This window comes from Callorhinus ursinus, unplaced genomic scaffold, assembly GCF_003265705.2.
Source record: "Callorhinus ursinus isolate GAN/ISIS: 27379988/994484 unplaced genomic scaffold, GSC_fseal_2.0 scaffold33, whole genome shotgun sequence".
In the NCBI taxonomy this organism is placed as follows: domain Eukaryota; kingdom Metazoa; phylum Chordata; class Mammalia; order Carnivora; family Otariidae; genus Callorhinus; species Callorhinus ursinus.
In genome coordinates, this window is record NW_027397095.1 from 14,865,990 (window position 1) to 14,892,694 (window position 26,705).

The 26,705-nt window shown below is 42.3% G+C and overlaps 1 protein-coding gene across 4 annotated transcripts in view; it reads right to left on the reverse strand.

The window, feature by feature from the left end:
• The window catches only part of DOCK11 (dedicator of cytokinesis 11), a 182,776-nt gene that overhangs the window by 11,965 nt on the left and 144,106 nt on the right, over window positions 1-26,705 (reverse strand). For all 4 annotated transcript variants that reach the window (XR_003204580.2, XM_025852726.2, XM_025852727.2 and 1 more), the window contains 4 exons: window positions 17,802-17,908; window positions 9,390-9,512; window positions 5,653-5,766; window positions 4,969-5,115 (listed from right to left, as the gene is read on the reverse strand). Coding sequence is in view for 3 of the 4 variants with exons in the window: in XM_025852726.2 (XP_025708511.1) it covers window positions 4,969-5,115; window positions 5,653-5,766; window positions 9,390-9,512; window positions 17,802-17,908 (491 nt within the window). In the remaining variant the exon portion in view is untranslated. The remainder of the gene's footprint in view (window positions 1-4,968; window positions 5,116-5,652; window positions 5,767-9,389; window positions 9,513-17,801; window positions 17,909-26,705) is intronic.

Consider the following 26,705-nt stretch of genomic DNA (forward strand, 5'->3'; position numbering starts at 1 on the left):
GGAGAGTACTATGAGCCACTGTATGCCAACAAATTAGATAACCTAGATGAAATGAACAAATTCCTAGAAACACAAAGCCTACTAAGACTAAACCATGAAAAAAAATAGAAAAATCTGAATAGATCTATAGCTAGTAAGGAGTTTGAATCAGTAATCAAAAATTTTCGGTTGGGACCCCCTGGGTGGCTCAGTCGGTTGGGCGACTGACTCTTGATTTCAGCTCAGGTCTTCATCTCAGCATTGTGAGTTCGAGCCCCATGTCAGGCTCCGTGCTGGGGCCTACCTAAAAAAAAAAAAAAAAATTCTGGGGTGCCCGTGTGGCTCAGTCAGTTGAGCATCTGACTCTTGATTTCGGCTCAGGTCATGACCTCAGGGTCATGGGATTGAGCCCCACGTCGGGCTCCGCGCTCAGTGCAGTTTGCTTGAGATCCTCTCCCTCTGTCTCTCCTCCTGTTCTCTCTCTCTCCAATAAATACATAAATAAAATATTTTTAAAAATTTCTGATGAAGAAAAGCTCTGGACCTGATGTCTTCACTGGTGAAGTCTACAAAACACTTAAAGAAGAACTAACCTCAATCCTTCTCAGACTCTTCTGAAAAACTGAAGGAGAGGGAACACACCCTGACTTGTTCTATAATGTCAACATTACCCTGAAACCAAAGCCAGACAAAGACAGTCCAAAAACCTACACCAGCACCCCTTATGAATACTGATGCAAAAATCCTCAACAGAATACTGGCAAATGGAATTCTGCAGCATATTAAAAGGATTATATGCCATGACCAAGTAGGATTTATTGCTGGAATGCAAGGATGGTTCAACATATAAAAATCAAGCCATGTAATACATTACATAAACAGAATGAAGGGGAAAAAACCTACATGATCATCTCAATTGACACAGCAAAAGCATTTGACAAAACTCAACATCTCTCATAATAAAAATACTCAACAAACCAGGAACAGAAGGGAATTTCCACAATCCAATCAAGGGCCCCTATGAGAAACCCACAGTGAACATTATATTCAATGCTGAAAGGCTGAAAGCTTTTCCTCTAAGATCAGGAACAAAGCAAGAATGCCCACTTTTGCCGCTTCTTTCCAAGATGGTGCTGAAAGCACCACTGACCTGTATACATAAAAATGGTCAAAATAGTAAATTTTATGTTATGTGTAACAAAAAACATATTATAGTTATTATAGTTCTATATGGTCATTAGCATGGCTTTTTAAAAAAAAATTTTATTTATTTATTTGAGAGAGAGAGCACAGGTGGGAGGGCGGGCAGAGGGAGAGGGATAAGTAGACTCCCCACTGAGCAGGGAGCCCGACATGGGGCTTGCTCCCAGGACCCTGGGATCATGACCCAAGCCAAAGGCAGATGCTTAACCGACTGAGCCACCCAAGCACCCTGGTCATTAACATGACTTTTAATGGATATATGGATAGACACTATTTATTGGATCAGTCTCTCATCAATAGAGTCTTAGGTTGTTTCTCAATGTTTTGCAATTGCAAATAATACTCTGCTGAACGTCCTTACATTTAAAACTATGTGCATTATTTTCTGATTGATTCCGCAGCATAAATTCCTAGAAGTTGCTTTGTTAGAAGATTTACATGGTACTAAGGATTTTGATATATGTGACAGAGTTACCCTACAGAAAAGCTTACCAAGTTGTACATCCACAAGAAGTGACTGACATTGTAAGAGTGGGCACTCTTGATGACATTAATCCTATCTTAGGTCCTCTGGTCCTCCAAAGGGACCACAGGAAGACAGAATGGTTCTCTTCCAGAGACATAAACTATGGTAGTTATGGACCATTTCATGAAGAGCCAAAATTCCATGTTAAGAAGCTACGCTGCTGGAGGCAAATCTCAGAGCTGTCCCTGCTGGACATTCCATCTGTGGATGGAATACCCAATACCCTCCCCTCCATCAGTCTCCCCATTAACCTGAAACTATGCCCAGGCCCCTCTTTCAGTGTTCTCCCAACTCAATCTGACCTGGGCCTTGGCTGTTGGTGACTTTGTCGATGTCACTGCATTTTATGATAGGCCTTTTTTGTGTTTGGTGTAGAAAACAAAAATTGAAACAAACAACCAAAAAAAGACAACAAAAACCTCTCGGGGAACAGTCTCTATATCCTTTTTTTCTCCACAGATACAGGAGGATGGCCAGGGGAGAGAAATTTTCTTAGCATCTCTTAACTTCTCCAAACCCATTCTATTTGATCTTACATAAAAATCTAAAAGCCTATCTCTCCAGAAGCCTTAACCTTCTTTTCTCTCCTAGTAAATAGCTAGATTTCTCTACAGAGAACAAACGGGGGGGCACCTGGGTGGCTCAGTCGTTAAGCGTCTGCCTTCGGCTCGGGTCATGATCCCAGGGTCCTGGGATCGAGCCCCGCGTCGGGCTCCTTGCTTGGCGGGGAGTCTGCCTCTCCCTCTCCCTCTGTGTGCTCTCTCTCTCAAATAAATAAATAAATAAATAAAGCTTTAACAAAAGAACAAACTGATGGTTACCAGAGGGGAGGGAGGGTAGGGGATGGGCAAAATGGGTGAAGGAGAGAGGGAGGTACAGGCTTCCAGTTATGGAATGACTAAGTCATGGGAATAAAAGGCACAGCGTGGGGAATATAGTCAATGACACCGTAATAGCGTTGTACGGTGACGGGGGGGGGGCTGCAACTGAGCACAGCATTAAGGTATAAACTTGTTGAATCACTATGTTGGGCACCTAAAACAAATGTAACATTGTGTGTCAATTAGACTCAGGGAAAAAAAAAAGTGAGATTTCTCTTAAGGGACCTCAGGAGATGGTTGAGGTAATTATCTAGGCTAAGACAAAATATAGAAGGGAAATAAAAAAGAGGTCAAGCCTGATTTTCACCTTATAAAAGTAAAATATGTATATGGTAAAACTTTCAAACCGTGCACAAAGGTATACATGGAAAGTCAACAATTTCTTGCCAGGTAGACTCTAGTCCCTCTCCTCAGGGGTAAGCATGGTTAACAATTTTGTATGTATCATTCTAGAAATTTCCTAAGCATATACAAGTTATTGCGAATATCAATTTTTACACCAACGTGATCATCCTATCCACGATTGCCTGCACCTCACTTTTTTCCCCCTCAATAATATATCTTAACAGGTTCAAATCAACACTTCTAGATCTATGTCAATTTTTTTTAACGCATAGGTTACTATATCCATCATGTGGATAATACCATTTCTTTAGCCATATGGACATTTAGATTGCTTCCAGGTTGCTATATAAACTTTGCAGCAATGAACACCTTTCATCATACATCTTCTTTGTAGTGTACACCTACAGGATAAAATCTTAGACACGAGGGGTGCCTGGGTGGCTCGGTTGGTTAAGTGTCTGACTTTTGATTTCAGCTCAGGTCATGATCTCAGGTAGTGAGAGCGAGCCCCGGATTGGTCTCTGTGCTGGGGGCGTGGAGCCTGCTTCAGATTCTCTCTGCCCTCCCCCCCTTTAAAAAAAAACCCTTAAATGTGAAATTGTTGGGTCCAAGGAAATGTATGTTTAAAATATTGGAAAATATTGCCAAGCGGCTCTTCGAACTGTCTGTATCCTTAAGCAGATTTTGTTCTTTGGCAAGATAGAAGAGTATTTTTAATTTTTATTTGCACACATTAAGAAAGAAATAAGGACTTTCAAAGTAGCAACTGCTTATGATGTCTGTTGCCAATGGAGAATGACTCACATATTGTGCATACAAATAATGTCAGGAGTCCACCTGCCTGAGAGTGGTTTGTCCCTAGCACTGGCTCACCGGGTGTTCAGAGGCAAAATAAAGCAGAAAACTGTGTGTTGTTCAGCAAGCCTGGCTTTCCATTAACTTTCCATTTATAAGTACCAGTTGTGTGGCAATGAGCCTGAAACTATCTGGCTACAGGGAGATAAAATCTTCCGTTGTCTTAACTGAATAAAACAACACAAAATAGTGACACCGATAAAGAAGGAAGTAGAGGGGTAGTGCCAAATACTAATGAATTTGGAACCCACCAGCATATCTACTTTTAAATGTCTCAGGCACAGAGGCAAGGTAAAACCATCTCCGTGGGAGACGAGCTAAGTCTACAAAGTGAAGAGATCATTTTCATGACGGACCGTGAAGTGTCTTTACTATGGCCGGGAGCTTTTCGCTCTAGCGACGCTGTCTATTGGCTGCTAAGTCGCCTGCACCCTTGTCGCTCCATAAATATCGCTGTGGCCTGCAGATCCTGCACTGCCCTAACCACCAGCTCTCATTCTGGGCACATCTATGGCGACTAGGAACGGTCAGGCATTCCTACTGTGCTTTCCACAAATGTCGCCTACGGGACACGATGCATCTCTCGGGAAGAACCTCTCTTGCTGGGACCTTTTTCATCCTGGCCTGGCAGGGCCTGGTGGCATGGGTAACCTTCCCAGAGCAAGGCCAAGGAATGTCTCCTAAACTTACTTCATTGCCCATGTAACTACTGAACTAAGGATAGCTTAGAAGGAAATGCACTAGTATTATCTCCATTTTACTAACGAGAAAGATGAGGCACAGGAGAAGTTAAGTAACTTTCCTATAGGTCACCTAGCTAGCAAATGGCAAGAGAATGGAGATTTGGGACTCCTGGGTGGCTCAGTCGGTGAAGCGTCTGCCTTCGGCTCAGGTCGTGATCCCAGGGTCCTGGGATGGAGCCCCTTGCTCGTAATCTCTCTCTCATGCTCTCTCAAATAAATAAATAAATAATAAATAAATAAATAAAAATCTTTAAAAAAAGAGACAGAGAGAATGGAGATTTGAACGCTGCTCTGACTCCAAAACCCCCATCCTTTCTTTCACTATGTGGACAGGCTCTATTTCCATACTTCTTCCCCACCAGCTGAAAAAGGACAAAATCAGCAGCGTACCACGTTTGGAACTCACAATGATTTTGAAATGCAGGGTATATGTTACCTTGTCAGAATCCTGAATTATTTTAACATTCTCTGTGCCAAATTTTTCACCATAAAGTTTCACGAGTCTCAGGGAAATCTCTGAGAGGCCGGTGAGCTTTGGTTCTTTATAGATGTACTCCTTCCCATCTTCTTCTTCAAAGAAAGACTATTGTAGAGTGAAACACACAATCACTTATAGTCTGAGCAAGCACAGCACTTAAAGAAAGTGTACAGAATAACTAGCAATAATATATTTGAAATACATTTTAAACAGTACTGAAAGCCACATGGCATGTCGTATTCACTCTTTTAACTTCAAATAAGTAAGAATTTTCAAACTCGCCATCATAGGGACATAAAATTGGCCTGAAGATTTCCACACCAGGGTTTTTCTCATTCCCTGTCATACTTAGCTGTTTATTTGAAAGCTTGCAGTGCCAGATATTAAATATGTACTTTAAGAAGTTCAACAGAAAAATGAAACTGAGGGAAAAACTCAAATCTTCTATGTTGTACTCTGACCTAATGGATTTAGATATGGAAACCAGAGTGAACTTTACACTTACAGCGCCTTCTGGCCTGCTACGATCAGCCCTCGATCTAGACACACTCCAAGAACCAGTACCCGCTGCTAGAGCAATCTAATAATTCAAAGGTGAATGTTTAAAAAGAAAAACAACTTTATGAACGGAAGTATACTTACTTGGCCATAAAAGGCAACTCTGAAGAAAGTTCCTAAAAGTCTTTTTTTTGTATGCATAACCTCTAGAACTTTTGTGTAAGCTCCATGAAGAGTTCTATAAACTTGAGTAAGTTTCTGAAAAAGGAAAATATACAAATCAGCTTTGTCTTTTGGTTCATTACTAAATGGCTAAGATACATGCACCAGGTTGGGGGAAGCAATGCTATTTCCTTTTCAAAATGGTTTTGTTGGGGTCCCTGCCCCTTTGTCACAATTAGACAAAATTCCTCAACCGTGTTGTCTAAGGGTAGAGGGACGCCTGGGTGGCTCAGTCGGTTAAGCGTCTGCCTTCGGCTCAGGTTGTGATCTCGGGGTCATGGGATTGGGCCCTGCATCGGGCTCCCTGCTCCGCGGGGAATCTGCTTCTCCCTCTGCCCTCTGCCCCTCCCTGCCACTCACGTTCTCTCAAATAAATAAAAAAATCTTAAAATTTTAAATTAAAACAAAAAATGCAGATATAAAAATAAGAGTACACGCCTCAGTGAGGACTGCTTTAATACAAGCTTACAGAAGTTTTCAAAGAACACCCAGAAAAAGGGAGTATGTTGTGCAAAGAACACTATTAAGAATGTGAAAAGACAACCTATAGAATGGGATAAAATATTTGCCAATTACAGATGTGATAAAGATGTACTATCAGAGAATATAAAGAACTCTCAGGGGCGCCTGGGTGGCTCAGTCGGTTGGGCGTCCAACTCTTGATTTCAGCTCAGGGTCGTGGGATCGAGCCCCTTGTCGGGCTCCATGCTCGGCGGGGAGACTTCTTCTCCCTCTCCCTCTGGCCCTCCCTCCGCTCATGCTCATGTTCTCTCTCTCTAAATAAAATCTTTTTAAAAAAAATCTTAACAAAAAAAGAACTCTCACAACTCAACAACAAAAAGATCAACAACCCAATTTAAAAATGGGCCAAGGTCTTGAATAGACATTTCTCCAAAGAAGACACGCAAATGGCTAACAAGCACATAAAAAGACGTTCAAAATCATTGGTCATAAGAAAGTACAAATCAAATACCACAATGTGATAACACTTCACATCCACTAAGATGGCTTTAATGAAAAACCCAAAACAACAAGGGTTGTTCAGAATGTGGAATGTGTACATTGCTGGTGGGAAGGTAAAAGGGAAAGCAGTTTGGTGGTTACGCAAAAAGTTAAACAAAGAATTATCCTATGACCCAGCAATTCCATTCCTAGGTATATACCCAAGATAAATGAAAACATATGGCCACACAGAAACTTACACACGAATGTCTGTAACAGTCGGTGAAAACAACCCAACTGTCTGCCAATGGATGCATGGATAAACAAATTGTGGCATATGCATGCGATGGAAAATCATTCAGCCATAAAAAGGAATAAAGCTCTGATCCAGGCTACCACTTGGAATAACGTCTAAATATTATGCTAAGTGAAAGAAGCCAGACACAAAAGGTCACATCTTTATTAATCCCTTTTTATGCCACATCCAGAATAGGCAAATCCAGAGAGACAGAAAGCAGATTGGTGGTTACCAGGGAATGGCGGGTGAGGCGGAGTGATTACTTAGTGGGTAGGAGGTGTTTTCCTGGGGTGATGAGAATGTTTTGAAACTAGAGAGAGGTGGTGGGTTTGGACTATCATGAATGCACTGAATGATCCTGAATTGTACACTTTAAAATGGCTAATTGTATGTTCTGTGAATTTCACCTCAATAAAAAAGGGGAGCACAGAAACAGTTGAGCTCAATTGGAGGGGAAATTTCCTTATCTTTACGGCTGCTATCTCTGACACTTTCCAGCCCATCCCATAAAGATACAGTGAAACATTATACATCAGTGTCCTAGAAACAATGACTACGTCTCGTGTAGAACGCCAGGGGATCTGCGCGGACCTTCACAAGCCTCCAGGGAAACAGGAGTAGTGTCCCTATAGAAAATATCGTTTCCTCTCAAGTGTAGAGAAGATGTATTTTTCTTTCTTCCCTGTTAGTTGAGTAGCAAAATGCTCCCTGGGTTTCTAACAGCCTGATCTTCAAGCTAGTAAGAAAGTAGGTACTATGGACATTTTACAAAGGTTCTTAGGATATAATGCTTTGAGAAAAGGAGCAATGCCATTTCTTTTCTTTTTTTAAAAGATTTTATTTCTTATTTGAGAGAGGGAGAGGGAGAAGCAGGCTCCCCACCAAGCAGAGAGCCTGACATAGGGCTCGATCCCAGGACCCTGGGATCATGACCTGAGCTGAAGGCAGATACTTCACCGACTGAGCCGCCCAGATGCCCCTGCCACTTCTTTTCTTGTCTCATGGGCTATTTTTTGCCACCTCTATGACCTAGGTTGAATTATTCAGCTCTTGCTTATTCACAGAATCACTTGAACTCCATTATGGTTTTTCAGGCATGTCCCATATACACCACAAGTATGGCTTTTGAGAGACAGGCCTAGAACCTGGGAAGAAAAAGTGAGTTGGACCAGAGCCAGTCTGAAGCAGAGATTAGAACCCTATGCAGATGGTCTTAAATGGATGTGTTTCCCCTCTGGGAGACTTCTTCAACAATGAAAGCGTGCTTGCTATACATAAGAATAAATGGCTTTGCTTTAAAAAAAAAAGGGGGGGGGCTTGAATCCTAAATCACCCCTTCCCAGCACAGTAGGGGTAGAAATTATGATACAGACTCAGAGACTTGAATATAAAACATTCCTATTCAGTGTGGTTGGCAACAGGTGTTCATTATATACTAGTCTTTTTTTTTAAGATTTTATTTATGCATTTGAGAGAGACACGGAGAGAGCACCAACCGGGGGAGGGGCAGAGGGAGAGGGAGAAGCAGGCTCCCCGCTGAGCAGAGAGCCCGACATGGGACTTGATCCCAGGACCCTGAGATCACGTCCCAAGCTGAAGTCAGACACTCAACCGGCTGAGCCACCCAGGAGCCCCACTACTAGCCTTTATTAATTACCCTTTATCAACAGCTTTGGCTGGCAGACTAAATTGGAAAAACTCCTCATGGCAGGACTATTACTAGTGTCTTGATTACCTCCCCTAATCTCAGCTGCCAGCACCTTTGGTCTTCTCGGGGCAACACAGAAATTCAGTAGCTTTGGGGCACCTGGGTGGCTCAGTTCTTAAGCGTCTGCCTTCGGCTCAGGTCGTGATCCCGGGGTCCTGGGATCGAGCCCCGCATCGGGCTCCCTGCTCAGCGGGAAGCCTGCTTCTCCCTCTCCCACTCCCCCTGCTTGTGTTCCCTCTCTTGCTGTGTCTCTCTCTGTAAATAAATAAATAAAACCTTTAAAAAATAACAAGTTCAGTAGCTTTCTTGCGTGAAGGTTTGGTGAAGACAACACTGAATTTTTTATGCCCTGAGGGGGAAGGGGGAGGGAGTGCTAGATTAAAATGTTTTAAGAACCACTTATATAATCAAAATTTAAACTTAATTTCATTTGGAAAACTTATATGAAAGTAAGGTAGAATTCTCATTTTAGGATTCCACAGGATTTTCAAGGATAGGAACTTTCAAATTGGACAAATGTGTCAAAACGACACAGTTAAGTATCTATATTCTATAATAAAATACAAATGCCATAATACAATGAACCTTCTACTTTTGAGAGGACACATAGTAGAGGGATAGTGACATAACTACATGACTGGTTTGTTTTTTTTTCCAAGACCAAAATAAAACGTAGTTGAGGCCAATGATGCAAATGTTTAAATTACCTACCTCAAATTCACGACGTTTCTCATAAATTGGAATGATCAACTTGGAAATCTCGGAAATCACTTCATAACGTTCTGCTTTCCATAAGCCATCCACACATTGTTCTAGCAACTCCAGCAACACTTCCTGCATTAAGAGCAAAATGCAATCAGGAATTAGAGATGGTTTGACAGTTCTGGGCAAATAAATTCTGAACCATTTCAAGTTCACAGAGAACAAACAGAATGTGCACCGAAGGAGTAGGGCTTATGTAACTCTATTTTCTAAATCAAATACTTGAAATACTTGAAATGGAAACCCTTCTTAAAATTAGGAGAGTAATCCCTGACCATAGTGAAGTGTACCTATTTATTTTGTTCACTCACACAATGAAGATGTTGACTGTACTTACAAATGTCACCCATTAAGGAGTACCTTTAAAAGGGGATGCATTGTTTGTTCCAAATGGGAGAATGAATGAAGGTCTGATGGGATAAACCCCACTAAGCTTATGAATGTTCATTGTTTTTTTTTTATCCTGAAGTTATATTTACACATAATATAACAGGGTCTTAAGAAGAGTTGACAACTTTTAAAGCTCTTGTGTTAGCGATATGGATGTTTATGAAAATGAAGCTTTTGGTAAAGAATGTTTCCTTCCTGACTGCTGGCCCTAGAACTGGGGAGAATGAGAGCAGAATAGCTCAAGACAGAGACCTCTGACCATGGCAGAATGATTACAGCTGCGACAAATTATTTTATGACCCACCATCTCATGTTCTCAACAATAAGGAGATGAAGCCCATTTCTGCGGCTAGCCGTAAGTCTTAACAGCTTGTTCCTATCTTGAAGACATGCTCTTGAGATTTACAGAACTGAATGCTAAAACGGCTCTTCCTGTATGCCCTTTAGGCAATTTTGAACTCAACTTCTTCCTAAACTGGTTCTTTCACTTGGGTTTTTCCTAGTCAGCCAGGGCAACACCCTACGAGCCCTGAGCTAGAAAACTGAAGCGTAGTTTTGACTCAGCTCCTGGGATGGGTTCAAGGGTGTCCCTCAGAAAGAGATGTTGAAGTCCTAACCCCCAGTTACCAGAAGGCCAGAATGTCACCTTATTTGGAAACAGGGTCACTGTGTATATAATTAATTACGGCACAGTCATACTGGAGTAGGGTGGGCCCTTAATCCAATATGGCTGGGATCCTCACAAGAAGACAGGGACTCAGGGAGGACCCCACGTGACTACAGAGGCAGAGTCTGGAGTAACGCAGCTCCAGGTCAAGGAACGCCAGAGACCAGCTAGGAAGAGGCAAGGAAAGATTGTCCCCACAGTGTCAGAGGGGAACATGGTCTGCTGACACCCTGATTTCAGACTTCTAGATGCTTGAGCTGTGAGACGATACGTGTGCGCCCTCTGTTAACAGCAGCCCTGGAGAACCAATGTGCTCTCTCTCCAGTTATCCTCTCATCAGCTCATCACCAACTTCTGCCAGTTTGACCTCCTAAATATTTCTCAAATCTGACTCTTCCTCCACTTCTACTCTCACTGCTAAAGTTTAAGACCGTGTCATTTTTTTTCTAATTGGTCTTCCCGACTCCAGCCTCGACACTTATAAATCTATCTGCCGTAGGCTTGGGATTCCAAGGCAAACCAGACCATGTCCCTCTCCCCTTCTTAAAATCTCATCATGGCTGCCCCTTCGTTCACAGAGCAAAGGACAAGTTCTTTCATTTGGCACACGAGGCTTGCAATGGTCTGGCCGATGCTTCTATAATCTCATCATTCACCATGCGCAGCCTTGTACTTTATGCTCCAACAACAATGAGCTACTAGTAGTTTCCCTGCCCTCACTCTGTGCCTTTGTTCATGCTATGCCCTCTGCCCTTTACACCGCTTCACTTGGTTAACCTCTTTAAGACGGCTTAGGTATCACCTCTTCTGGGATCCTTCTCCTGATCAATACAGACCAGCAAAACACTAGATACCTTTTATCCTGCTCTGAGAATTCACTGGGTGGATATACATCCCTCTACTTGCCCATTATCTATGTATCTGACTTTCCAAATAGGCTGTGACTCTTCAAGAGTAGTAACAGTATCTTATTTATATTGGTTTCTTTAGTCATCAGTATACTGGCAGTGCCAAGTCGTTGTTCATTAAATGTTGCTACTTGAAGAACTGTATATTAACATTTACTAGCCAAATTAAAATTTCTAGCAACAGTGGGAAGGAAGGACTTTGGGGGAATTAAAAATCTTTTACAAACTAGTGAGACCCAGAAATGTAAAGCTGGTTTTTAATAGGGAAGAAAAATTCACCGTAATATATAGGACAAAGCAGGATACAAGAGAAAAATGATACCTCCAACAATAGATACAGAAAAAGCACTTGAAAAAACTCAACATCCCCTCATGATATTAAAAAAGAACTCTCAGCAAACAAGAACGAGACGGGATCGTCCTCAATCTGATAAAGGGCATCTACAAAACCTACAGGCTGGACACTCTTCTCATAAGTTTGAGAACGAGTCAAAATGTCTGCTCTCACCACTTGAATTTGACATGATGCTGAAGGTGCCAGCCAGTGCAACATGGCAACAAAGAGAGAAAAGGCATATAGATTGGCGAATGTAAAACTGTCTGTGCAGATGACATGATTGTGTACATAGAAAAGCCTAAGGAATACACAAACCACTAAAACGAATATGCGTATTTAGCGAGGTGGCAGATCGTAAGAGCAACATACAAAAATCAATTGTATTGATATATATTAGCAACAATAAATTGAAAAAGAAATCAAGCAATACTATTTACAGTGGCAGCAAAACACCAATTATCTAACAATAAATCTAGCAAAAGACAATAAATCCAGCAAAGCCCTGAAAAAAATCATAAAATACCACTGGGAGAAATGAAAGATGACCAAAATAAAGGTTCACTGAAAGATTCAACTTTGTTAAGCTTGCCACTCTCCACATAAACTTAACAAAATCCCCAAAAAACTTCCAGCAGGCTATTTTGAGGAAATCCGAAAAGAGGATTCTGAATTTTATATGGAAATTCAAAGGATGTAGAATAGCCAAAATGACTTGGAAAAAAAAAAAAGCTGGAGGGCTAACACTACCTGATTTCAAGACTTAGAAACTTAGAGTAATCAAGATGGTGTAAAATTCATATCAAGATGGACAAATAGGTCAGTGCTACAGAACAGGGTCCAGAAACAGGCTGCACACATATGAAGAACTAAAATTTGACCAGGGTGCCAAGGAATTCAATCAGGCAAAAGGAAAGCTTCATTTTCCCCCATATGGTGAGAACCATCTAAATATCTGCTTTCAACCTTGACCTCTATCTAATTCCACGCTCAAAAATGAATTTTAGATTACAGACCTAAATATAAAACTGATAAAGTTTATAGAAGAAAAGGTAAGGGGCGCCTGGCTGGCTCAGTCAGAGGAGTGTGTGACTCTTGATCTCGGGGTTGTGAGTTTGAACCCCACATCGGGCGCAGAGATTACCTAAAAATAAAATCTTTAAAAAAAATGTAAGACAATACCTTTGCAATCTTGAGGTAAGCAAAGATTTCTCAGACCAGACACAAAAAGAACAAACCCCTAAAGATGGTAAATTGGGCTTCGTCAAAACCAAAACTTTTGGTTCAATAAAAGATTCAATTAAGAAATGAATAAACAGGGCACCTGGGTGGCTCAGTTGGTTAAGCGACTGCCTTTGGCTCGGGTCATGATCTCGGAGTCCTGGGATCGAGTCCCACATCGGGCTCCCGGCTCGGCAGAGAGCCTGCTTCTCCCTCTGACCCTATCCCCTCCCATGCTGTTTCTCTCTCTCTCTCTCTCTCTCTCTCTCTCTCTCTCTCTCTCTCTCTCAAATAAATAAAATCTTAAAAAAACATGAATAAAGATAAATCTGCAGCACATATATCTGACAAAGAACTTATATCCAGAATATATTAAGAAAAATGCCTACAAATCAAAAATAAAAAAATTAACAATGCCATTTCTAAAAATGGGCAAAAGACTTGAACACACATTTCACAAAAGAAGATAGATGAAAGGCAAAGAAGCACATGAAAAAGTGCTCAACATCATTAGTTAATAGGAAAATATAAATAATGGGGTGCCTGGGTGGCTCAGGAGGTTAAGCGTCCGACTCTTGACCTCAGCTCAGGTCTCAGTCTCAGGGTCGTGAGTTCAAGCCCTGCGTTGGGCTCCACACCCAGTGTGGAGACTATTAAAAAAAAGGAAAATATAAGTTAAAAACACAATGAGATACCAATTCACGCCTAATAGAAAGGCAAAAAAAAGATTAGCCACATCAGATGTTGGTGAAGATGTGGAGCAACTGAAACTCTCGCCCATTCCTGGGGGAAGTATAAAATGGTCCAACCACTTTGAAAAACTCTTTGGCAATTTCTTGTAAGATTAAATACACAACTTCCCTAGGATCTAGCAATTTTACTTCTAGGTATTTACCCAAGAATAATGAAAGCATATGTCCACAAAAGGTCATAGATAAGAATGTTTAGAGCAGCCTTATTCATAACAGCCCTGAAGTGGAAACAATCCAAAATTCATCAACAGGAGAATGGGTTAAAAAAAAAAAATCAGTTATCGGGCGCCTGGGTGGCTCAGTTGGTTAAGGGACTGCCTTCGGCTCAGGTCATGATCCTGGAGTCCCGGGATCGAGTCCCGCATCGGGCTCCCTGCTCAGCGGGGAGTCTGCTTCTCCCTCTGACCCTCCCCCTTCTCGTGTGCTCGCTCTCTCTCATTCTCTCTCTCTCTCTCTCAAATAAATAAATAAAATCTTTAAAAAAAATCAGTCATCAATACAATGGAATACTATTTAGTAACGAAAAAGAACAAACTTTTGATATACTCAACAACATGGATGTATCTCAAAAGCATTAGGTTAAGCAAAAGAAGCCAGACACAGAAGGGTCTGTATTGAATGGAGTGAATGATTCCATTTTTATGACACCAAAACAGGCAAAAGTAATCTATGGTGATAGAAATTAGGTGGGGGGGAGGGGAGACTGACTGGAGATGGGCATAAGAGAACCTTCTGTGAGGATGGATATATTCTATTTCTTGTTTCTGCTGGGAAGTTACACGGATGTATACAACTGCCAAAATTCATCAAACTGTTCACTTAGGAATGTGCTAATTACATCTTTAAAAAATTGGAGGGAGAGATGAACCATGAGAGACTATGGACTCTGAGAAACAAACAGGGTTTTAGAGGGGAGGGGGGAGGGGGATTGGTTAGCCCCGTGATGGGTATTAAGGAGGGCACGTACTGCATGGAGCACTGGGTGTTATAAGAAAACAATGGATAGTGGATCACCACATCAAAAACTAATGATGTATTGCATGGTGACTAACAGAACATGTTAAAAATTAAAATAAATAAATAAATAAACAAACAAATAAATAAAAACTAGTGCAAATCATGGGACGCCTGGGTGGCTCAGTCAGTTAAGCATCTGCCTTCAGCTCAGGTCATGATCCCAGGGTCCTGGGATTGAGCCCCGCATCGGGCTCCCTGCTCCACAGGGAGCCTGCTTCTCCCTCTCCCTCTGTGGCTCCCCCTGCTTGTGTGTGCTCTCTCGCTCTCTCTCTCTGACAAACAAATAAATAAAATCTTTTAAAAAATAAATAAAAACTATTGCAAATCAAAGGTCAGGAAAGCAGTTTTAGAAACAAATTAATTTCATCCTTATTGGTTTAATTCATATATTTAAATTCAGGCACTAAATAGACAACCATTTGTACTTTTCATTTCAATGAAGCTCATAAATCAGCATCAGTTATTTTTCCTTCGGCTCGGGCATGAGGACGAAGGCTTCTTCCATAAGCTGAAACATACAAAGGCTCTTTTTGAACATGATTCTATCTGTATACATCAAATAAAATGTGTAAATTATTACTGTAGAACACACAAGAGTTCCAACAAATGTGTTTACATAGAAAACAGATTATAGCTCTTGACTAATAAGAAATGTTGCCACTCTCCTTGAAAAGTATTAGAGTCAGGCTCAAGGCTATTTCTGTGAATAAGGTGAAGCTGTTATTTGGACGACAAGAATGTAACTTCAGTTATGCTCAACCATTTATCTTCCATGAACTCCGCTGAGTCCTTCCACTGTCAGCCCATAACAACTGGAAGTCTCTGGAAAATCATTTAAGTCTAACTAAGACCAAAAAAAAGTGAATTAACTTACCCAAGGCTTCACAGTCAAGAATTGAGCTGGAATTAAAATTCAAGTTTCTACATGCTGTAAATATCTACTCTTCTAGGTTCTGGGGTAAAAGGTGACGTCACTGTCAAGTAGGTCAACCATCAAGTCTGACATTTGTGTAGTACTTAATGAGCCACAAAGAGCTTTCACATTTATTTTTTTTTTAAGATTTTATTTATTTATTTGACAGAGAGAGACACAGTGAGAGAGGGAACACAAGCAGGGGGAGTGGGAGAGGGAGAAGCAGACTTCCCACGGAGCGGAGAGCCCGATGTGGGACTCGATCCCAGGACACTGGGACCATGCCCTGAGCCGAAGGCAGTTGCTTAACGACTGAGCCACCCAGGCGCCCCTTTCACATTTATTTTGAAGTGACCCGGATGGTATTGTCTTTATGTTACTGATGAGGCAAGAGACCCATATAGAAATAGTTAAAGCTTCTAGGCATGTGATTTTAGCTAAATGAACGAGAGCTAACTTAAGATTGTCTTGTATTAAAAAAACAAAACAAAACAAAACAATTCAGGACGCCTGGGTGGCTCAGTCGGTTAAGCGGCTGCCTTCGGCTCAGGTCATGATCCCAGAGTCCTGGGATCGAGCCCCACGTTGGGTTCCTTGCTCAACAGGGAGCCTGCTTCTCCCTCTGCCTGCTGCTCCCCCTGCTTGTGCTCTCTCTGACAAGTAAATAAATAAAATCTTTAAAAAAAAAAAACCAATTCATAAAGTATATCTGTCACTTCAACCTGATTGCTTACGTTTCTTAATACAACTCTAAAACATGTATTTCTATGGGACTACAACCCCTTAAATTTCTGTTTTTGTTCATTTTCCATCTTCCCATTCTTTGCAAACCTCTCTGTGGTTTGGTCTTTGGTTCTCTGGTTTTCACTGGCTATGTCATCTCTTATCCTCACTCTGCTTTGGTTCTCACACAGATGACTTCCAGATGTGGCTCTCCAACCCTGATCTCTCTCCTCAGATTTGGTTCCAAACTTCTAACGGCCTGATGGTTATTTCCATTTTGATACATTCCTATTTCAAATTCAACACACGTCAAAAACGGAATTCATCATCTTCCCTGGGAAAATCATCCACCTGTAGTTTTTCTGGAATATCCAAACCCAAAAGGTCAGAGCTACCTTTGACTCTTCCCTTCCCACAGCCAGCAGGCCTTCCTCCTTTCTTCGTAGTGTTTCGTGACTCTGTCAGCGGGTGGGTTTTGGCCCTGACTGCCTCACGTCTGGACTCCTGGGCAGCCCTCTCTCTAGCTCCCGTGTTACTGCCAAGTTACCCTCTCCTCTTCGTTGCTTTCATCCTGCCATGGTTCTGCCCCCAAAACTTTGAGAGCAATTCAACATTCTGCTGGATAAAGCCCAAACATTCAAAGTTTCTCAAAAATCTGACCTCAACTACTTCTCTCTGTGAACCCAACTGGGTTTAGCCGAAAGGATCCATTCTACTGCCCCAATGCCTTACACGTTCCCACCTGCAGCTGTCGACCCTGCTGGTCTCCTGTTAGACCACCTTCATGGTTCCCTCTTTGTTCACCTCACCGCTCTCTAATCACAGCTCACCGCTCTACCTCAGCTCAAAGGCATCTCTCTCACCTTTGACTTTACGTGGAACAGTTCACTGTGTATATTATTCAAATGGCATGGTCTTGTTTTTTTTTTTTTCCCATTCCGTGTAGGTAGACATTGGAGGTCAGGGTTTGGCCCTCGCTAATTATTTTATAGCGCCTACATTATCAGCTCCAGAGCCTTGCTCCTAAGTCAATAAATATTTGTTGACTGACGCCTGAAGCCGTTTGATATCCTTATGAAGTTTACAGCAGAAATGTTCCATTTCTGAAAAAGACTTATGCATACTCTGCTTAGCTGTTACACTGTGAGCTATAATTTTAATGGAAATTTTTCTGAAGCATGTTGACCCTGATCTGGTTACTGGGATGGTTATTTGAAGATGATAAATATCGCCTCTCTAAAGCCAGACAATAGGAACAGTTCCAGAGGCAGGGTTCCACATTCCAAATAGGGACATCTCTGCCCTGGGCAGTTTTCATGCTTACAGTTCATTGGTCCTTAGTTCCCTTCCCAATTAAGTTAGCTGTAATAATTTTTTAATATAAATTTTAAGAAGTTAAATTTATATAACTGGCATTGCAGGCCCTGGAATCTTACTTCACTATAATGGACATCCATCATTCCAGCATCTTCTTTCATTGCTCCTTCTTCATCTATATTGGGAGTAATTTTCTTGAAGGCTGAACATCCACTGGGGAATAATTCTGTATGAATAGAAAGCAGTGAAAGGAATTTAATTTTTAAAAAAAGCATTTTGTAAATAACAGCTTTACTAGGACTGGTTACCCTTAAAAACAAACGCAGATATTTTTGTGCCAATCAAAAATCCTAAGTGCAATTTTCAGTCTGTAAAGAATTTTACAGATGATTCCCATCTACCACACATTTTACCAGTCTTTTCCCCCAAAATGCGAGCTCAAGTTACCAACAAGTAAGTTTCCTTCTCGGACTCTGCATCATCTCCAATGGCTAGTATAGTCAATGTTTTCCTAGTGTCATCTAACACTTTGATCCTGTATGTTTCTGGTTTGTCCCTTGATCAAGGAGGGCGTGTACTTTTCAGGTAACCAGAGAATAAACTTTTGTCACCATTTCTAGTTCCTAATTTCACTGTAGAACTGGAAAAGGAAGTGGGTTGTTGGAGGAAGCCTAGCCTAGGACTTGTAAGAGAGGCAGAAAGAGAAAACATATGGCAGGGCTGAAGCATCCTTGGAGAAGAGGGGCAGGCACTGGGAGAACTGGAGCTTTCGGAGTTCGAGGGCTTCAGGTCTATCACTAGTTGCGTGATTCAAGACCTGCTCATCTCTCCAGAACTGTAAAAATTTCATTGGCTGTAAAACAGAGAGAATAGCTACTTCGTGAGAATTAAAGGAAATGCAAAGTGTTTAGAACAGAACCTAGCGTATAGGGAGTGCTGAATGAGTTATTAATGACCAAAGCTACCAATAAATAGATGGGTTTTTCCAAGATTGGACAATTGTTGCCAGCTGGTATAGTCAGGCTACAGCTGGGCCCCCGGAAAGCAGCAAGTGAGCCCAAGCTGAGAACAGCTGCTGTAGGATCGTGGACCAAATGGTTCCTGTCCAGAGAGAGTCTAGGTAGAGAAGGCAGGCCACGCGGCTGCCCTACACACTCTGGACAGGGGAACATGTCCAAACAGCTCTTGTCATGGCTGCCTTTATTTACCCGTCTGTAAGTGGGCTGTAATTTAAGAGTTACAGGAAATCCAGGCTCCTTATAAAAGAATCTGCTAGTCAGTGAAAAGTGGCTGGTCACAAGCGAATAAAGACTGTTGCAATCTATTGTTCTATAACCTCTAGAATAGTGGTGCTTAGAAAGCATGATCTACTCACAGCTAAAGCGCTGGAAAGCTTCCCGAGGTTAGAGGCGGGGGGGGGGGGGGGAAAAAGGAAGATTTAAGAAGGACAGAGTTCGTGTTTAGGAGATTTCTCAGAATTCTGGTACAAAAAAAAAAAAGATCAGGTATTGGGGCTTGGATTTTGCCAACTCCTCTTGTCTAAATGAAAGCTAACTGGACATACACCATCTGGTAAGAGGCTTGATGGAGCGGGAGTTAACAAGTAAGCACCATGCTTCTGTGAGAGAATCAGAGAGAGACAGAATTCGGGCGAGGGAATATGGGGTCATTCTGAAGTCCTTCTTCAAGAATGGAGAAACACATTGGGGGCAATCAGTGGATTTCTGTGAAGGAAGGAGAAGCAGAAATGAAAATGAGATTGACTTTGACCCAATGGACTTTAGGGCCGTTTTTGTTCAAAGAAATTAGGTAATAAAAGATACTGAAGATAGGGCATGACACACTCCGTTTCTGAAGATAAGCATGCCTCAAATGGTCTGTGATAGACTTCTAGGAGCAGTCTATTCAAGGCGCTGGACCACAACAAGATAAAGAACTGGCACCAGAACGTAAATCAATACATTTTTTCCTTCTTCGAGGAAGTCTACGGGGGAACGAATGTCCACTGAATTAAATATGCTCAGTGACATAGCTGATTTACATTTAGGATAATATTCTTAGTTTGCTGTGGACCAGTAACAGGTCTCAGATCGGCCACTCTCTGGGTAGTGCATTAGGAGAATGTTTTGAAATCGAGGAGAAAATGTCCCACTTGGTCACCTCTGTGAAGTCAAGAGCCAGGCAAGAGGGAAGAGGGCCCCCAAAACTTGAGCGAAGCGATAAGAGTGTAGTCCTCGACAGAGAAAAACCATCAGTCCCTGAAGGCCTCTGGCCGCTAGGTCCATGACTAGGGAAGAAATTCCTGTCTGCTCTGAGGTTTATTGATTCCCAAATCTGGGATTCTTCTAGAATGCTGTGATTTAGGGGAGGACAAAAAGAGGCACACTCCTATGCCTGAGATCAGATGAGGCTACAGCATCACGGGAGAGAGGCTTCTGGTATATATTTTAAGTAGAAGGAGGGCAAACTATGTTTTGTTTTGTTCTTTCTTTCTCAGAAACTGACAGGTCAACACCCACTTCGAAGTTCGATGTCTGCTTCATCTGGCAGAAAGCCTACTGTTATGGATTGCTAGCCTCGAATTCCACTATTCTTGCTAAGTGTGTTATCTTGATTCCTATGCCTGATGACGTAACTTTACCTAGAAGAGACTATAACCCCTTGTTTGCTTAATTTATTAGCACCCACCAAACTATCCAATGATGTGAGGACCCTTTTGGTTGTGAGGGTCTTTAAAATGCTGGAAAGATTTTCAGATGAAGCAAGTTGCTGCATCTAGAAGTGGCCAGTTGTATATACCCCAACAGAGGGAGGCATGCATTTCAGGAACCTCACATAGCCCTGTGTAGCATTACAGAAGGTGGTCTTCAAGAGTCTGCTATCGATCTTTCTGGTACATGACCTGGATTCCTGACCTTGCCCTTCATAGCTACAGCTTCTGGATTCCTGACTGCTGTCCCAGGGAAAGCAAGATGAAAACAGTCCAAGGACAGGCAACTACCCTGAGCACAAGTGATCCTAGGGGAAAAAAAAAAGTGGGGAGGAGTTTGGAGGATGGGGCCGCAGTCCAAGCCTTGATAAAGTGAGACTGCTGGTCAGAAGGCGGCTAAGAGGTTGAGAGTCCTGAGAGGAGGGCAAAAGAGGGGAAAGGCTGTGATTCGCAAGGAATCGGGAAATAAAAAGCCTGTAGAACTTAAGCTATCAGATCCTGGGTACAAAGAGTTGAGAAAGGGAAGCAACATTACCCTATAAGGAATGAAAAGAACAGACTCTATGGGAAAGGAAATTCCTTTTTCTGGGTTGTTGGGGGAGCCCTCTAGGACGGAAGCTCTGTTGAACCTTGGACGCCAAAATGGGGGTGGAAGAATGCAGAGACTTGACATTTGTCTTCCCGGGGCGGGGGGGGGGGGGGCTGGCGCACGCGGCGGAGAACAGTTGCGCCTGCCCTCAGGAAGAGAAGAAGGAGAGGTACGTGAAGTCTAGCCTCCAAAGAAGGAGATGTAGAATATTTGGGGCTTCTCAGATAAAACAGAAATAGAGACATTTAGACCTGGTTTCTATTTGATATCCGTGGGGGTAAGAGTAACCAACACCCAATAAACATCACCACTTAGAGGTAACTTAGGTAAAAGGAAGAGAATGATAATGCCTAGGGTCCCTCTGGTAGGAAGAGCAAGAGCTTTGGCTGACTGAAAGAAGTGGGGGTGCGGGTGGCAGGGAGAACTGCACGTCTCCTTCCCCTTTCCAGTTCGGTGCCTGCAACATGAGAAAAAAGGATCTAGGTATAGGCCGTTGCTGGTCTTCTGGAGTCAGCCCCCCCCACCGGAAACGGGGGGGGGAAGGGCCCAAGCCTTTGCTTGTTAGGCAACCACCCAATGGGACAAATTAGTTTTTTTCCTTAAAAACTCTAAACAGGAGAACATCTGTCTTCAATATGTGAGCTGGTCGGTAGTATTTCATTTCATCTTGATTAAAAGAAGTGCTTTATGATGACTTCAAGAGAAATGGCATAGGAGTTTGAGAAAGCAAAATTTTTGCAATTGAGCTGTCAAAAGATTTAAAATACCTTCTAACTCTCCTTCCCCTCTGTCTTCATGATCAAAGGACACTTAACAGTAGGAAGGTTGTGGAATTGCTCACTATTTTCGTGAAGTAAGTCTGTCTTTAAGTGTTAATAAAACTTTCTTTTTTCTTTTCTGCACTCAACTGTATACTTTTATTTACTGGGCAAATAATCCCGCTCTCATCTAGATCCTGAGGTTCTCAGACTGGATAACAGGTTAACGGATTAAGTTTTTAACTTGTGTTTTCAATTACTAGTCCGCATTGGTATAACTAGCATAGTTTAATCAGCTAATCACCAAAAGAAGGTGTTCTGGATTGTCGAAATGACTAAAGCCAAGGGTGGGGGGGGAACCCTGAGGATTTTACTACTGCCATCATTTTGGAATCAGCTTTGCTAGTTTAAGCAAGTAGGATTTTCCAAGTTTAAAAATAGACGGCAGCTCTAAATAAATATGTAAACTCCTAAATTTAACATTACGTTTTGTTTAAAATGCTAAACATTTTTCCCTACTCTGAGAGGGGTCCCCTGATTTCTATGAAGGGTAAACTCTAAAAAACCTCGAAGGGATTATGAAGTAAATATTTAAATGGGGGTTGAACAAAATGGGTGAAGGGGTCCGTGGGAGATACAGGCTTCCAGTTATGGAATGAATAAGTCACAGGAATAGAACGTACAGCACAGGGAATATAGTCAATGATACTGTAACAGTGTCGTATGGTGACAGATGGGAGATACACTCTTGGTGAGCGTAACATAATGTACAGAGAAGTTAAATCACTATGTTGTACACCTGGCACTAGTTTAACATTGTGTGTCAACTAGACTCAAATAAAAAAAAAAGGTTTTTAAGCACCATCTACACTTACTGAAACATGTCACACTGTTTGGTGTTCAGGCTAGCTGCCTCAAGCTACAGTCCAAAAAAACCACAGCAATGTTTATATATATATATATATATATATTAGTTGCTATTTGTCCAGTATTATATTTTTAAAGCTTAAGGATTGATAATGGAGATGAATAATTCTTGATTTTTGCTTGATTGTAGGGGTTTTGGACTTGTGGAAACAAATTCTAGGGAAATATTTTAATGTTTTTAACCATTTTCAGTGGACATAAAACTCTTATTGCAGATTTCTCTAATTAAAAAGAGGAGGTAGTATTAACCTCATTTATCTGAAAAATAGACCTAAAAATGTATCTGCGTGTTTAGAGTTCTCTTGGAATTTCAACATTTCACGGGCAGACCAGTGATGCAGGAAAAAAAAAGTCTCAAATGGGGTCTTCTTTTGATAAGTGAGATTTTCTACTTTCAAACCACCTACGTACTAAAAGGAGAAAACTAGAGTATGCCAATTTCAAACACGTGGATTGTTAAAAAAATATTTCAGTATCAAACAGAAAGTGTTCATTTAAAATGTAGATTCATTCATAAGTAAAATGAATCTACATTTTAGTCGTGACACCATGCTTGGGAAGGCTCTTTTTGGAAAGAGGGTCTCCCCACATGGGTGGTATTATATGAGGCAATCAAACACTGAGCCTTAGACGTGAAATGAAGGCCATATCGTTAGCTGTAGGAATTCTGGAGTTAAAAAACCAAAACAAAACAAAATATGGCTGTGTTCTCATAGACCAAGCCAGAGTGATGGGACTCCCACAAGACGGTTTCATTTTGCTCTCATGTTACTCATTCAACCGCCTTAAAGTAGCTGGGCCATTATGATAGATAGTGGAAGGTTTCTTTGCAATAATCCATTGCCGATCAATTTTTTAAACCTAGCTCACTTGTTTGACTGCTTGAGTAGTTTTTACAGCAGGAGCCAGCAATATTGTTTTCAGAAAGGGAAGCTTTCTGGCAGATTCTTCAATTAGACCTGTGGGATCCGAAGCCCTTCAAGACCATTGACTCCCTTTATGTTTCTCACCCTCCCCCCTTCCCGGAGCCACTCCCCACCTCCCCGCCAGCTCTATTAACATAACTGATATATAACACTGTGTAAGTTTAAGGTGTGTGTGTTGATTCGATATGTGTATATTGCAAAATGATCACCACAGGGGTGTTAACACCAACACATCATTACCATTTTGGGGGAGATGAGAATATTTAAAATCTACCCTCTCAGCAACTTTCAAGTATATAACGCAGTGTCGTTAACTATAATCACTGTGCTGTGCATGGGATCTCCAGAATTTATTATCTTGTAACTGAAAGTTTCTACCCTTTGACCAACATCTTCCCTGTCTTCCCCACCCCCCAGCCCCTGGCAACTACCATTCCACTCTCTGCCTCTGTGAATTCAGCTTTTTAGATACTACATGGAAGTAAGATCATACAGTGTTTGTCTTTTGCTTTTTGACTCAGTCCACTTAGAGAGCACCCTCAAGGTCCGTTCACATTGCCCAAACTGGCAGGATTTCCTTTTTCTTGCCGCTGAATAACATTCTATTGTGTATGTGTGCCACATCTTTATCCATTCATATGTATCCATTTCATATGTTTTTGTGTCATTAATTAGCATCTTTTCATTTCAGCTTGAAGAACTCCTTTCAGCATTTCTTGCAAGGCAGGTCTAGTGGTGATGAACTCCTTCAGCTTTTGTTTGCCTGGGAACATTTAACTGTCCATTTCTGAAGGACAACTTTGCTGGAAAGAGTGCTCTTGATTGGCAGTTTTATTCTTTCAGCGCTCTGAATAGATCATTTCACTCTCTCCTTGCCTGCAAGGTTCTGCTGAGAAATCCACTGAAAGCTTTATGGGGTTCCCTTGTAAGTTACAAACTTATTTTTCCTGCTGCCCTCGGATTCTTTGTCTTTTGATAGTTTTACTATAATGTGTCTTTTTTTTTTAAAGATTTTATTTATTTATTTGAGAGAGAGAGAGAATGAGATATAGCACGAGAGGGAAGAGGGTCAGAGGGAGAAGCAGACTCCCCGCTGAGCAGGGAGCCCGATGTGGGACTCGATCCCGGGACTCCAGGGTCATGACCTGAGCCGAAGGCAGTCGCTTAACCAACTGAGCCACCCAGGCGCCCTATAATGTGTCTTTAAAGCAGCTCTCTTTATGTTGAGTTTTTTGGGGGATCTCTGAGCCTCGTGAACGCGGGTGTCCAAATCTCTCCCTAGTTTTGGGATGTTTCTCAGCCATTATTTCTTGAAATAAAAGCTTTCTGTCTCCTTCTGGGAGAACTCTAAGAGTTCACGGGCAGTTTCTTTTGATGCTGTCCCGAAGATCACCCACATAGACTTCACTCTTTCTCATTCTTTTGTCCTTTGTTCTCCTCTGATGAGGTCATTTTAAAGGTCCTGACTTCTTCTCCCCCCCCCGTTTTTTTTTTTTTAAAGATTTATTTATTTATTTTAGAGGGGAGGACCCGGGGGAGAAGGAGAGAGAATCTCAAGCAGACAACCCACTGAGCATGGAGGCCACGTTCACAACCCTGAGATTGTGACCTGAGCCTGAACCAAGAGTCGGATGCTTAACCGACCGAGCCACCCACGTATCCCTTCAAAGGTCCTGGTTTCTAATTCACAGATTAGTTCTTCTGCTTGATCCATTCTGCCGGTAATGCTCTCGGTTGCATTTTTCACTTCATTCATTGTACTCTCCAATGCCAGAATTTGTGTTTTCTTAAAAATTTCTATGTTTAACTTCTTGTTGTGTTCTTGTATTGTTTTCCTGATTTCATTGCATTGTCCTTCTGTTTTATTGCAGCTCATTAAGCTTCCTTAACACAGTTCTTTTGTTTTCTTGATGAGGTAAATTGCAGAGCTCCAGGTCTTTGGCGGCGGTTACTAGAAGAGGACTGTGATCCTTTGGTGGTGTCATGTTTCCTTTGTTTTTCCTGTTCTCTGAAGTCTTGCATCTGAAAGTAGCAGCCATCTCCAACCACCTTTACTGACTGACTTTGGGAAAGAAATACCTTCCATTTGCCCTGCTAGGGAGTCTACGGCTTTACCAGACCCACTAGGGATATCCTTGCTTCACACATCATGCTCCCCTTTGTGGCAGATTCCTTAAGCTTGTATGCCTTCTCTCCATCATGCAACACACCAGGCCGGGTGCTAACGGCTCCCTTTTGCTCTGTCAAGGGTGGCGCTAAAGCTCAAGTCTGTGGTCCCTTAGTGGCCTACAGATTCTGGATGGCTTTCTGGTCGTCTGCCAAAGCTTGCTCTCTCCACACATCAGGAGAACACACAGGGAGCTGGCTATAGGATAAAGGAGTATGTGGTTTAGATGCACCGAGTCCGGAGAGTGCCTGTGGGCTAGATGGGGCAGGGGGAGGGGAGTGGAATCCATGAGCTAAGTGTCCCTAGTGCCTTGTTGGCGGGGTTCTGAATGGGGCCTGCAAGGCAGCTAGTAGGATCCCTGTCTTTTTAGTGCCCTCTAGGAGTTCTATCTGCGGCACTCCCCGCCTCTTCCTGCTGCCAGTCATGCGGCTCATGAGCCAGGACTCTGGCGGGGCAAGAGAGAAATAGGCCTCTTTGGCTGGTCCTGTACTGCTGGGGAAGCCAGGTGCCCACCCACAGGCTCTCACTTTTTCCCACTTAAGAAATCATGGGCGAGAAGGTCTCTCTTGGCCCTGAGCTGTGCCACCTTGAGGAAGGGGGGGGCATGAGTCAAGTCAAACTGGTCCTCTTACCCTCCCCAAGGCATCTGAATTTGTATCTGTTTTGCTCCAAAGGCATGCTAGAACTTCTCAACTGGACCCCAGGACTTGCACCCAGGTCCTCTCGTCTGTGGATGATTGTCTAAGGCAGTGTTCTCCAGGGGCTCTCAGACCGCAGCTGAGAAGGGCTAGGGCCAGCTAGGGGACCAAGGTCCGACTGCCTGTTATGTAACGTATGGGTGGGATTCCTCCCCAGGCCCCTTGGCACACAGTGCTGGATCCCACAGCTCCCGCAGAGGCACTTTTGTCCACGGATAGATGCCCAATGGTTGGGGGGGAGGGTATAC